General features: G+C 41.8%; 1 protein-coding gene, 1 long non-coding RNA gene and 1 pseudogene across 3 annotated transcripts in view; 2 read left to right on the top strand and 1 right to left on the bottom strand.

The window, feature by feature from the left end:
* Positions 1-9,287, bottom strand: part of ACADL (acyl-CoA dehydrogenase long chain) — a 45,274-nt gene extending 35,987 nt beyond the window's left edge. Inside the window, exons 1-3 of the mRNA XM_006732488.3 lie at positions 9,061-9,287; positions 3,446-3,601; positions 819-956 (exon numbers count right to left, since the gene is read on the bottom strand). Of these exons, the coding sequence (XP_006732551.1) occupies positions 819-956; positions 3,446-3,601; positions 9,061-9,137 (371 nt within the window). The 5' untranslated portion in view covers positions 9,138-9,287. The remainder of the gene's footprint in view (positions 1-818; positions 957-3,445; positions 3,602-9,060) is intronic.
* Positions 3,679-8,423, top strand: LOC115940648 (NADH dehydrogenase [ubiquinone] 1 alpha subcomplex subunit 2-like; annotated as a pseudogene).
* Positions 9,288-9,318: 31 nt separating the features above from the next.
* LOC145720473 (uncharacterized) overlaps positions 9,319-12,915 on the top strand; it is a 122,829-nt gene continuing 119,232 nt past the window's right edge. For both annotated transcript variants that reach the window (XR_014143401.1, XR_014143402.1), the window contains exon 1: positions 9,319-11,086. This is a non-coding gene — a long non-coding RNA (uncharacterized LOC145720473). The remainder of the gene's footprint in view (positions 11,087-12,915) is intronic.

Genomic DNA, 12,915 nt, shown 5'->3' with positions numbered 1-12,915 from the left:
TTTCTTTTTTATTTATTTATTCATGAAAGTCAGAGAGAGAGAGAGAGGCAGAGGAAGAGGGAGAAGCAGGCTCCCCGCCTAGCAGGGAGCCCGATGCGGGACTCGATCCCAGAACCCTGGGATCATGACCTGAGCCGAAGGCAGACGCTTAACCATCTGAGCCACCCAGGTGCCCCAAAAAAGCAGAAATATTTTCAATTTTTTTATATGTATCTACATTTTTAATCCCCAAAGTATTGATTGTCCTAATTGATAATGCCACTAATAGTATGAGTATCTCATTTTCACTGCAAACTTGTCAGCAATGCATATTATGATTTTGAATTTTCACCGACTTTTGCAAATACTCAAAATGATACTAATTTAATTTGCATTTGATTGGTAATAAGGATGAACTTTTTTCATCTAAAAGAACCTATTTGAATTTTGTTTTGATGAACTGTTGGTTCAAATCCTGTGCCCATTCATCAATTGAAATATTTATTTCTTCTTATACATTAAACTTTAAGTATATTTGTTGGAAATATTTTTCCATTTTTTTAAATAGTTTTTTAAAAAGGAGAAAAGTAAACATGAAGCAATTAAAAATGAAGGGATCTCTTCAATTTTCAATAGCACCTATTCTAACAGTTTAAAAGGACATTTTCCTATCTTCCCACATTAAAAAAAATGCACAAGAGTATATAAGGGGTTTATTCATTCACAGTTGATACTGTTTTCAATATTGTAAGATTAGAAAGCATAATTTATCATCTTCTCAGAAAAGTGAGCAGTGTGCTTAACAAACAAGACTCCACTTCAAATGTCTGCATACTTACTGTTCCTCCCAAACAACAGCTGCCGAATAAAAGTCCCCACCAATACCACCATGAAGCTCAGCAATATTGACACCGAGCAGTCCTTGTTTTCCAGCTTTTTCCCAAAGCTCCCTACTCACTTCTCCAGCTTTCTCCCATCTGCAAACAGCAAACATTTTAAAATCAGAAACACTTTTTTCATATTATTTTAATGGTCATAATTTGAACTTATGAGTGATACTGTGTAGGAATGTTCCCTTAATTTGAGGTAATTGTCATTGACGTTGGCCATAACTTTCTATTTGCATCTGTTTTATTGTTTCTCCTCCTTCTTGTTCTCTTCCTTACTTCTTCCTATTTGCCACTTCTCTTCTCCCTTGACTATTCATTGGACCTGCAAATTACATCCATTGATATTCATGGGTACAGTTTCTCTCAGCTGGTACTCTTAGGATGGAATCTTAGTTGTGCCATATAGTCATGGGAATTTGTCCAACTGTCCTGTAAAGGCAATTGCCCTCTGTATATTTCCTTAAAGTGCTGAACTTACTGGGACGAGCATATATTAAAGGTGACAAGAGCAGGCAATCTTAAGTTTAAGTAGGAACAATAAAAGAACAAAAGCATCTTGCAGCTGAGCTGTCAAATGAACTTCTGAAAAGATTAGATATTTGCATAAGATTGTGCAACCTCTGCTTTTCTTCTTTAAAAATGAGAATGGCATAATGAGGAAAGAGATGGCAAGTCGGAAATAAAGAATCTGAGAACTTTTTGTTTTATTTTTTTTAATTGGTAGTTAGATATAGTAAGTATGAGGTATATTTTTGAAGATATTGATTAAAGGTAAACACAGATACCTCAAGAAATGTTAAGAGTTTGATTATCATGTATGTTTTGATGTAATTATTGCCTAAAGTACCTTTGGAAATATTTTTATCATTAACCTAAAATTTGTCAACTTCCATCATTTTTACTTCAAATCTTCACAACAATTTTTGTGGAACAAAGTTTCAAATCAGCAAAGCAATAAACAAAAAAGATTCTCCAAGAGCAAAACTTTTTCCTACTTTCTTTATTAAAAATTTTTATTTATTATTTATTTATTTAGAGAGAAAGAGAGTGTGCACACGTGAGTGGGGGGACGGGCAAAGGGAGAGGGAGAATCTTTTTTTTTTTCCTTTAAGATTTTATTTCTTTATTGGACAGAGAGGGAGAGCAGAAGCAGGGAGTGGGAGAGGGAGAAGCAGGCTCCCTACTGAGCAGGGAGCCTGATGCAGGCCTCAATCTCAGGACCCTGGGATCATGACCTGAGCCAAAGGCAGTTGCTTAACCAACTGAGCCACCCAGGCACCCCAAGAGAGAGAATCTTAAGCAGGCTCCATGCTCAGTGTGCAGCCCAACATGGGGCTCGATCCAAGGAACCTGAGATCATGACCTGAGCAGAAATCAAGAGTCTGATGCTTAACTGACTGACCTACCCAGGTGCCCTTCTTTTGTTTTTTAAGAAAGTTGCTTTTCACCAAAGACTAGTCATGACATCAAGTTTAGCTAATTTTGGTCATTTTTACTGAGAAAGCATTAATAAAATCTCAATGGAAGGTATTTAATTTTTTTTTTTTTTTTTTTAGAGAGACAGAGCGCACAAGCTGGGGAGGCGGGGTTGGGGGGGAGGTTGGTGGGTGGGTGAGAAAGAGAGAGAGAGAGAATCTTAAGCAGGCTCCAGGCTCAGCGCAGAGCCCGCTGGTGGCGGGGCTTGATCCTGAGATCAAGACTGGAGCAGAAATCAAGAGTGGGCTGCTCAACCAACTGAGCCACCTAGGTGCCCCCCAACAATGTTTTAAAAATATTTTAATTGTAGTAAAGAATTGACAGTGAGTGAATTTTAGAAATAAAGCAAAATCCTATTTTCATAGAAATGACAGGTTTTTGGTCAACAAAGCAGGTAATCAGTAATTAATCAGTTAATAAACATCTGATCCAGTAGTAAAAGTACTTTAAGGTGGCCCACTGCCAACCAAGATTTGCATTGTGCTGGCCTGTTGAGCTTTTATGTTTTTTAATTCTTCCATGAAGCAGAAAAAAAATATGTAACTATTTACTTAATTGCCACTTAACCAGAGTATTCAAATTACTACTCTTAGAATGAGTTGCAAATTTTCAAAATTTTCTTATTTTTAATTCTATATTTTAAAATTTATTTAAATAGCTAACTAACTTAAGAATCTCAGGATTCTTTTTTTTTTTTTTAAGATTTTATTTATTTATTTAACAGAGAGAGAGAGAGAGAGAGAGAGAGACAGCGAGAGAGGAAATACAAGCAGGGGGAGTGGGAGAGGGAGAAGCAGGCTTCCTGCCGAGTAGGGAACCCAATGCGGGGCTCGATCCCAGGACCCTGAGATCATGACCCAAGGGGAAGGCAAATGCCTAACAACTGAGTCACCCAGGTGCCCCAAGAATCTCAGGATTCTTAAGAATCCTTAAGTTTATAGTTATATAGTTAAGTATGATAGTATTACAGTTAAGAGAGCAAAATGTTAATAGAGCAATTAACACAGTATATTTTCTGTAGAACAACATGCAGCATTCTAGGAAGTGGTTCTTATGGTTCCCTTTATGCATATTACTTTAAAGGAAAATGTGCCACTTACTCTGTGTGGTAAGGAATCACTTCTTCTTGAAAAAACTTCCTTACACTTTCCCGGAAAATGTCATGTTCTGAAGAAAAGATTCTTCTAATTCCTATATCTGTTAATTTTTTAGCAGAAGGACTTTCTAGACGTTCTTCCCCTCCGGAATGAGAACATCTTAAAAATATACATATACATTAAGAAAATTAAGTGAATGGTTACTCTTCATATCCAAATTAGTGCCACTGAACAACATGGAAGGTTAGTTCTATTTAACGACACGGAAAAACACTGATTTTTTCCCCCCCATAGACAAACTACAGAGGTAAGTAGAAAGACTCTGAAATTTGACAGACCTGTTCAAATTTGAGCATCACCACTTTTGATAGGATCTACCTCATCTAGATGAGATCAAGTAGTTTGTTTTTATTCAACTCACTCTTCACTTCCAAACCCATAATGAGGACATCATGGCTATGACTAACCACAGGTCTGAGCTGAGGTAAAACAGTGTTGTCACATGATGTGAATTAAATTATGTAGAATTCAAATACCACCACATAATAATATTGGTAAGTTTTCATGTCACTATGATGTTTAAGATAATATTAACATTTTCCCAGAATCCAAATTAATATTTCATTCAGAATCATACAATTTGAAATGGCAGGTGTGTAAGATATAAACTATGGGGATGTTATTGCCATATTAGAGGAAACCTGGGTGTAAATAAAAAAAATGTCCATGAATCTCTGTAAGGATTAGCACAGAATTAATCAAGATCTTCAGAAACTGACCCTTCCTTCTCCTTGTCCCTCCATATTAACCTTAAAATAACACTGCTCTGTAGTTCCTTTAGTTCAGTCGTCTTCAGGTTTATTTCCCTCTTGGGGCACTCCTGAGAAGAGTATGAGAAAAAACTTTTTATCATATATCCAAATTTTGGCAAAGGTTGTTTTGCATGAAATTCTGTTTGGGGTTTCTCTCTTCCTTAGATGGACCCTGCTTTTTTTTCTTTCTTTCTTTTCTTTCTTTCCTTTCCCCCTCCTCCCTTTCTTCTTAGTGTTTTTGTTTAAAAGACAGTTTTGTTTATTGGCAATTAGGTTGTCTCAACCTTTTTTCCCCCCTGTAATGAATTATTCTGTTTTAGCTTATGTATTTTTATTTAATGCTAGGAACTGAACTGCGTCACTCCCAAATACATGTTGAAGCTCTAACTCCCACTGTGATTGTATTTGGAAATAGGGCTTTGAGGAGGTAATTAGTTAAATGAGGTCATAAGGGTGGGGTCCTAATCTAAGAGAATTTGTGGCCTTATAAGAGGAAGAGAGAATTAGCTCTCTCCTTGTGTACACACAACAAGGAAAGGTCATGTGAGGACATAGGGAGAAGGTAGCCATCTACAAGCAAATAGAGCTCAGGAACTGAATTGGCCAGCGCTTTGATCTTTAGTTATGTAGCCTTTAGAATTATGAGAAATACATTTGTCGTTTAAGCCATCCAGTCTATGGTATTTTGTTATGACAGCATAAGCTAAGTAATACACTTAATATGCATTTTCTGTCATTTTGCTTTAGGTTTATCTTTTATATGCAACTTTTAGTGGAGTTTATTAATATAATGTGAGATGACTTTTAAATGGTAATCTGTGGTTATGAACATGTAATACTACAATTTTTATACTTAAGTCTGCCTTAGCCTTCATGGTTACTACTCAGTCATCTAAATCATTATTTTTAATGGCTCATTCATGCATTTGGTCAACACATACTTTGAGTACCCATTATGTACCGGGCACTGTTCAGGTAGCTTGGGCTACAAGAGTGAGCAAAATAAAGATCCCTGTTTTCAGGTTCACATTTCTAGAAGGGGAGACTGAATAATGATAAATAATATAGTAAAGAGACAAATTATAGAATAAAGGAGGAGACGGTAAGTTCTATGGAAAAGAAAAGTGGAGCAAGGATCAGAATGTGTGTGTGGGACAAGGCAGGGACCATGGTTGCAGTATGGAAATAGTGCAGTCAGGGTAGGTTAAGTCAGAAGAATGAGATTTGAGCAAACACCTCAAGGTGACAGCCAAGCAGATTTCTGGAACAGAAGAATTTTAGGACAAAACAATTAGAGCAAAAGGTGTCAGGCAGGATGGTATTTGGTATGTTCTATAAAGAGCAAGGAGGCCAAATGTGGATTGAGTGAAAACAGTAGCAGATGAAGTCAGAGGGGTGCAGGGGTCTTACATACCACTATACTGTTACACCAAACAGGCCAAAATTTACTTTATCCCATAATTGAAATTGATGAAGGATAGTTGGAAGAAAGGCAGGCAGGGACAAGGGGCCTCCGCCCTAAGAGGGAACCACCCTTAAAAGGATTTTACACCACCCTGGAAGGAGGCCTCCACCCTTTCTCATATGATAAAAACCTGACCCTATGACAGGTGCGGGGAGGCTTAATCAGATTAAAATAGCCCTCCAACAAGCCCATAAAAAACCCTAGACTTAGAAACTCCAGCTGTAGCAACCCTCTTGGGTCCCCTCCTTCAAGTCCCCTCCCTCTTCGGGACCTTTGTATGATCACTCAATGAACTTTACTATTGCTCAGTAAACTTTGCTTTGCTGCCCACCACTCTGCAGGTCTGGTCTACCTCTTCATTCTTGCAAGCGGTGTGATCAAGAACAGCAAGCACTAAAGGAAAAATCCTGTAACAAAATGATTGGTTCCAATTTCCTGCTAGTAGAAATAAAACTATAATGCACACATTTGTCCATATAGCTTTTCCATACTTGGAATTTTTCCTCAGGAGAAAAATGTGCTGAGGCCAGGAAACTGGTGCTCTGAAACACTGAATCATTTGTCAACATAATTAGCAAATTTATATTCCAGTCTGCCCCTATCTTAAAATTTTATATCCCATATTACTTTAAGGAAAACTTCAGAATATTTCTAAGTAAAATACACCAAGAAAATAGAAAGTGAAAGAAGTGCCAGAAAGAATAAAGATTTTCAGGTCAGTTAAAAGTGTTCAAGAGAAAATATGCGGAAGAAAATCCAAAAAGTTGACAGCCAGTATGTTGGAACATCCATTTCTTGAAGACCAAGAAAACTTTACTGAATAAATTGGCCCTTTTTTTTTTTTCCTTATAAAGACCAGGAAATCTGTACTGAACAAAAATAAACTACTAATTTAACAGGCCAGGCTCTATTATTTTTTTAAAAAATCATTTACATTATAAAAGGGAGACAAGTCTCCACCAGCACCTTCAGCAATACTTGGGAACTGGTTATAAATACACAATCTCAGACCTCACCCTAGATCTAGTGAATCAGATGATCTGTATTTTAACAAATTCCCTGAATGATTCATTTGTACATTAAGAAGCCTGCTATAATAAAACTGTAGTCCCTGACCTATTCAGAGGGTCCCTCAGGTTCTCCTTTTTCCAAATTCTCTATGAGATTTTCTTCCTATAATTCAACCAAAATAATTTATCCCAATAGACGTAATGCAGAAACAGATATAAGAATTGGGATGTCTTCTACTAAGCCAGACAATGTAAACGATGTCTCTCTTCTTTTTTTTGAAAAAGCTATTTTTCATAAAAACGATATTTATGATAACATGTAATGGGTTTATTATTGTTACTTTTACTTATTATCGAGATATAATTGACATATAACATATAGTTTCAGATGTATATGATTCAATATTTGTATATATTGTGAAATAATCAACACAATAAGTCTAGTTAATATCCATCACCACATACTTATAATTTTTTTCCTTGTGATGACAACGTTTAAGATTTACTCTTTTAGCACATTTGAAATATCATGCTGTACATTAAACTCCCACGACTTACTTTAGAGCTGGAAGCTTGCACCCCCTCTTCTCCCATTTCCACACCCTCCCCACCAACCACAATCTTTTGTCTGTATCTATGAGTTCTTTTTTCATTTGTTGTTTTAAGATTCCACATATAAATGAGATCATACAGCATCCGTCTGTCTTACTTCACTTACCATAATCTCTATTGTTACTTTTAATTAACTAAATATTTATAAAATTCGTTTTGTAGTTATTTATTGATATCCATATGGATAGATACAACCCTCACACACACACACACACACAAGGTCTTTGGGTGTCCTCTAACTTTAAGAGAATTAAGAGTCCCGATAACAAAAGAAGTTGAGGACCACAGTCTTACGAAGTTCTGGGGAAGAGCTCAGAAAAGTATGTGCATCTTAAAGTCAAGTCACCCCCTCAGTGAAGTCTTCCCAACTGTCCTCAGGAGGAACAGGTATTTTTCCGCTCCCATAGCATCGGAGAGTTCCACTAATGTGTAACGAGCTAATTTATCATTCATGCCATACTCTTTAAATGGTGAATCCTGGATGCTTCCAGTTTATCCGATGAATGGATTTTAGTGTCATTATCTAAAGCTTTTGATTTCATAAACACTACCTGCATCACCACAGAGCCACTTAGAAACTATTAACTCTTCCGAATTTAATTAATTAAAGGATTTGTTATGGGAGAACTTGGCAGGAAGTCCTAGGGCGGGGAGGTGGGCACCCCCGGAGATAGCCGCGGCCCGCAGCGAGTCTCGGGATGGGGCCAAACCTGGCCTACGTGAGATTCGCGTCCACTTCAGCCAGCACTCGTCGGGCAGCCAGGCCAGGGCGTCAGGGAACTCATCGAGAAGCACTATGTGGGGCTGAAGAAGGCGAACCCTGGCCTGCTTATCCTAATCCGCGAGTGTTCTGATGTGCAGCCCAAACTCTGGGCCCGCTACGCATTTGGCCAAGAGAAGAATGTCTCTTTGAATAGCTTCAGTGCTGATCAGGTAACCAGAGCCGTGGAGAATGTGCTAAGTGGCAAAGTCTGAAGCCTCCACTGATTGTTAAGAGCAACAGCCCGACAGCTTGGGCTCTGTCGGACTGAGTACACTGTGAAAAAAGTGTTCTTCTGTTCTTTATAAAGCTTGTGCCGAAAAATGCCAAACAAACAAATAAATAAAGGATTTGTTCAATAAATTTCAATGTCCTTGTCTGATGGGGCGGAGGTCAGGTCTTCGCTGTCCCGGGCTGCCTTCTCAGGGGCACTCTTGCAAGTAGGCTTGCTCACAGACGCCTGACACTTTCCCCGGACCTGCGAGGCGGGAGTCCCACCTCCAGGTTCACGACCCTGAAAGCGCCTGGGGCTCTACTCCGCTGCCTTTCGCCACGGTTCTAGGTCCAAAGGTAGGAGCCCGAGTCCCCGTAAGAGCACCCAGGCTGGACGCCCCTCCCCGGCAACCCCGCGGCCAGAATCTCACGAGCCGGACTGGGGCCAGAGAGTGAGCCTTTGGCGAACCCCGCTTTGGGCTTTCCCGCGACTCCGGGGGACACAACCGAGGCCCGCATCCGCCCTCGTCGACGGGGGTCCCATCCCGTACCCGGCGCCGCAGGACGAGGGTCAGCCCCTACCCTCGGAGTCTCCGGCGCCCACCGCCCCGCCCCGCCCCGCCCAGGTTGCCGCCCCCCGTGCGACGCTACGTTCCGGGCCCCCGGGGTCCCTCCCCCGCGCACGCGCCCACCACGGCCCCGCAGCCCGCCCGGGGCAGTCGAGCTGGAGCCGGGCGGGCACTCACCTCGCGGCGGGCCTCGAGGGCGGGGCGCACCGGTAGCCCCACCAGCGCAGGGAGCCGCGGAACAGGCGTGCAGCCATGGCTGGGACCGCGGCTTAGGGCGGCAGGGGCGACGGACGCGACTCCTCGGAGACTGCAGGGCCGGGCGCCGGCGGGCCGATTCTCCGCCGGACGGTCCTACTGGGTCGTCCCCTGCGAAAACCGCCCCGCGAGCCTTTGCTGAGCCGGAAGCCCGAAGACTGCTTCGACCTCCCCCAGCCCGCCTCCTCCGGGGCAGGCGGGTGGAGCGTCTCCCGGGGCTGCAGCACTCCTCTCCGAGTCGTTGCCAACCAAGTAGTATTTGAATTCCTGACTTGCCATTTCCTTTTTCCTCAAGTTATCAAATACTCTTTAATAATTTACATTTCGACGGAATGATAGTCTGAGCTATTGAAATTTATGGACTTGGTCTTTTAGGGATAGGAAATCTCCGAAGGATTTTGAACTCTTAAGTATAAGTTTGCGGCGTGGAATTCTAAGGCGGTGAGGCAGGACATTCAGGCCATTCTAACAGTTGAGGACAGTTATCAAGGCCTGAAAACGAGATTTGGCGTTAGACTTCAAGAACTCTAACTGAATGCAGAATATCAGGAAGTTAAAAAAAAAAAGGGGGAAGTTAATTCCAAACAGAAGCATGTGTTGACGGGGAGCGCAGGTCTCCATGCAGGCTTGCCAAAATTCTAGACTTGATGCCTGGGGGTCTTAGGGCCTCCACCATTAGGAGTCTGTGCCAGGGTACTTAATAGCTTCAGACTGTTGGTTTTTCAAGATGATAATTGGCTGATCGAGTTACATGGTCTTGCTGAGCCTCTACAAAATAATAATAAAATACTACTTCATTGTGCCTCAGTGTGGTCTGAGAATAACCACAGCAGCAGTAACGTTTGATGATGAGCTCCAGGGTTCTGTGAAGTTAACACATCTCAGGGGTGATTTTTTTTTTAACAGGCTTAATTAATTCACCTTAATTTCCTTGTATAAAAACACTGGTGGCAACAGCTGGAGCCTGGATCCTCTGCACCGAGACTCTGCTGTGGGTCTTTACTAGAAGGTCTAGTGAACTGATAGGGAGACATGGTGAACAGGGTGTCTTCCTAGAGGCGTCTTGGTGAGATAGCTATAGATCTTAGAGATGGCATAAAAGGTGGCCTTGGTTAAGTTGCCCCGGGTGGCAGTGCAACCTTTCGTCTAGGTATAGCAGTTGTTGATAGTAGTTATCTTCAGCAGCTTCTTGGGTCCAGATGATGTTTGTGCTTCTGGGGGCAGGGATGAGGCATGCCAGTGCAGAGACACAGTGGCCTGTCACGTTTCAAGAGATGGTGTGGGGCTGCTGATTTTGATCTCCTGGTAACCTCACTGCCCTGTGTCTATGGAGGGGAGGTGGGCCAGGACCATGGCCCCGCACGTAGCAGAGGCTGTCTCCTTGGAGCACACCCAGAACCAACTTTGGCTGTTGTAGTTCCGAATGGTGACGAATGCCTTGAACTTGATCCACTGGCCAGTGCAGGTCTCCTTTTGCATGGGCCTAATCTTTAAAGAGAGACATACCCAGAAAAAAAGTTGATGATCTGACTGCTTAATAGGCAGGGAGAAGAATAGAACTCCAAGAACTTTATCTTTTTTTTTTTTTTAAGATTTTATTTATTTATTTGAGACAGAGAGAGAGAGAACACAAGCAGGGGGAGAGGGGCAGAGGCAGAGGAAGAGCAAGAAGCTGACTCTCCAAAGAGCAGGGAGCCTGATGCGAGGCTCGATCCCAGGATGCTGGGATCATGACCTGAGCTGAAGGCAGACGCTTAACTGACTGAGCCACCCAGGCACTACGAGAACTTTATCTTCGTGTCCTTGACCAGGAGGCACAGTTAGTGATGAGGAGCCACCTCTTGTCCTCGGCCTTGCCTTGGCAAGCTCTGCGGCCTCCACCCGACCCGGACCACATCTGTGCCTGGGACTAGGACACTGTTGCTGAAGCCTCTGCATACAACTTTCTGTAAGTGTTAGCTGTTTTTATTCTCCTCCACTTACATACTCACCTTTGCAGGTGATGGTCACTTTTAATAATGGCCTTTGATAATCAATTTGACAAAACTTAGATTTTTTTTCTAATTCAAATAGTTGGCTCTAAGAGTGAAATTTCAGATGCAGAAGATTTGAAAAAGATAAAAATTCATTTATCTACCAAGAGGAATTAGCAGTGCCAGGGCAGAACTATGGGGGAGCTATGTGAAGCAAGCAGGCCTTTGTGGCACTCCTCAAATCATATGCCTGGCTATGTTTCTAGTCTCTGAGCAGGGCCAGGGGTGCCCATGTAGATGACAAAGGCAAGGTTTCTCTACTTTTAGAATTATTGCCAAAATCCCTAGGAAATACAACAGTGTAAGAAACCCCAAGACTCCTACCTTTAGAGGAAAGTGTCTTTTTAGATTTTTTTTCTTTTTTTTTTTAAAGATTTTATTTATTTTTTTGTCAGAGAGAGGGAGAGAGCACAAGCAGGGGGAGCGGCAGGCAGAGCAGGTAGAGGGAGAAGCAGGCTCTCCACCAAGCAAGGAGCCCGATGCGGGACTCGATCCCAGGACCCTGGGATCATACCTGAGCCGAAGGCAGACACTCAACCGACTGAGCCACCCAGGCATCCCTTTTTTTTTTTCCCCCAAAATTAAATTTCTTTGAGCACTTTGGGTCATCTTACTAATTTTTCATCAAAATTGTTTTAGCTTCTTACTCAGAAATAATTTAAAATTTATAGAAAATTTGCAAATATAGTACAATAACTCCCATATGGCCTTTACTCGGATTCTCCAGTTGTTAACATTTTGCCCCATTTGCCCCATATATGTATTTTTTTGGGAGTCATTTGAGGATAAATTGGATACATCATGCCCCTTCACTCCTAGTGTATATTTCCTAAGAGCAAAGGAGTTCTTTTAATAGCTATAGCATAGTTATGCAATGTTGAAATTTAACGCTGATATAATATTCTATTTATTTATTTATTCATTTATTTAAAAAAAATTTTTTTGGGCGCCTGGGTGGCTCAGTCGTTAAGCATCTGCCTTTGGCTCAGGTCATGATCCCACGGTCCTGGGATCGAGCCCCGCATCGGGCTCCCTGCTCTGCAGGAAGCCTGCTTCTCCCTCTCCCACTCCCCCTGCTTGTGTTCTCTCTCTCGTTGTCTCTCTCTCTGTCAAATAAATAAATAAAATCTTTAAAAAATAAATAAAAAAAATAAATAAAATTTTTTTTTTAGATTTTATTTATTTATTTGAGAGAGAGAGACAGAGATAGTAAGAAAGAGCACAAGTGGGGAGGAGAGGGAGAAGCAGACTCCCCGCAGAGCAAGGAGCCCAGTGCAGGACTCGATCCCAGGACCCCGGGATCATGACCTGAGCCGAAGGCAGACGCTTAACCGACTGAACCACCCAGGCACCCTATTTATTTATTTTTAAAGATTGTATTTATTTATTTGAGAGAGAGCGAGTGAGAGAGCACAAGCAGAGGGAGAAGCAGACTCCCCGCTGATCAGGGAGCCCGATGTGGGGCTCGAACCCAAGACCCTGGGATCATGACCTGAGCTGAAGGCAGACGCTTAACCGACTGAACCACCCAGGCACCCCTATTTAAGAATAATATATCAGGGTTTGAGCACCTGACTGGCTCAGTCGATAGAGTGTGCGACTCGATCTTCGGATTGTGAACTCAAGCCTCACATTGGGAGTAGAGTTTACTTTAAAAAATAATAAATAGGGACACCTGGGTGGCTCAGTCAGTTAAGTGACTGCCTTCAGCTCAGGTCATGATCCCAGGATCTTGGGATTGAGC

This window comes from Leptonychotes weddellii, chromosome 3 (genome assembly GCF_054177405.1).
Source record: "Leptonychotes weddellii isolate Sample4059 chromosome 3, ASM5417740v2, whole genome shotgun sequence".
Taxonomy (NCBI): Eukaryota; Metazoa; Chordata; class Mammalia; order Carnivora; family Phocidae; genus Leptonychotes; species Leptonychotes weddellii.
The sequence above is the reverse complement of the archived record's forward strand: the minus strand, read 5'-3'. Positions and strand labels throughout refer to the sequence as shown.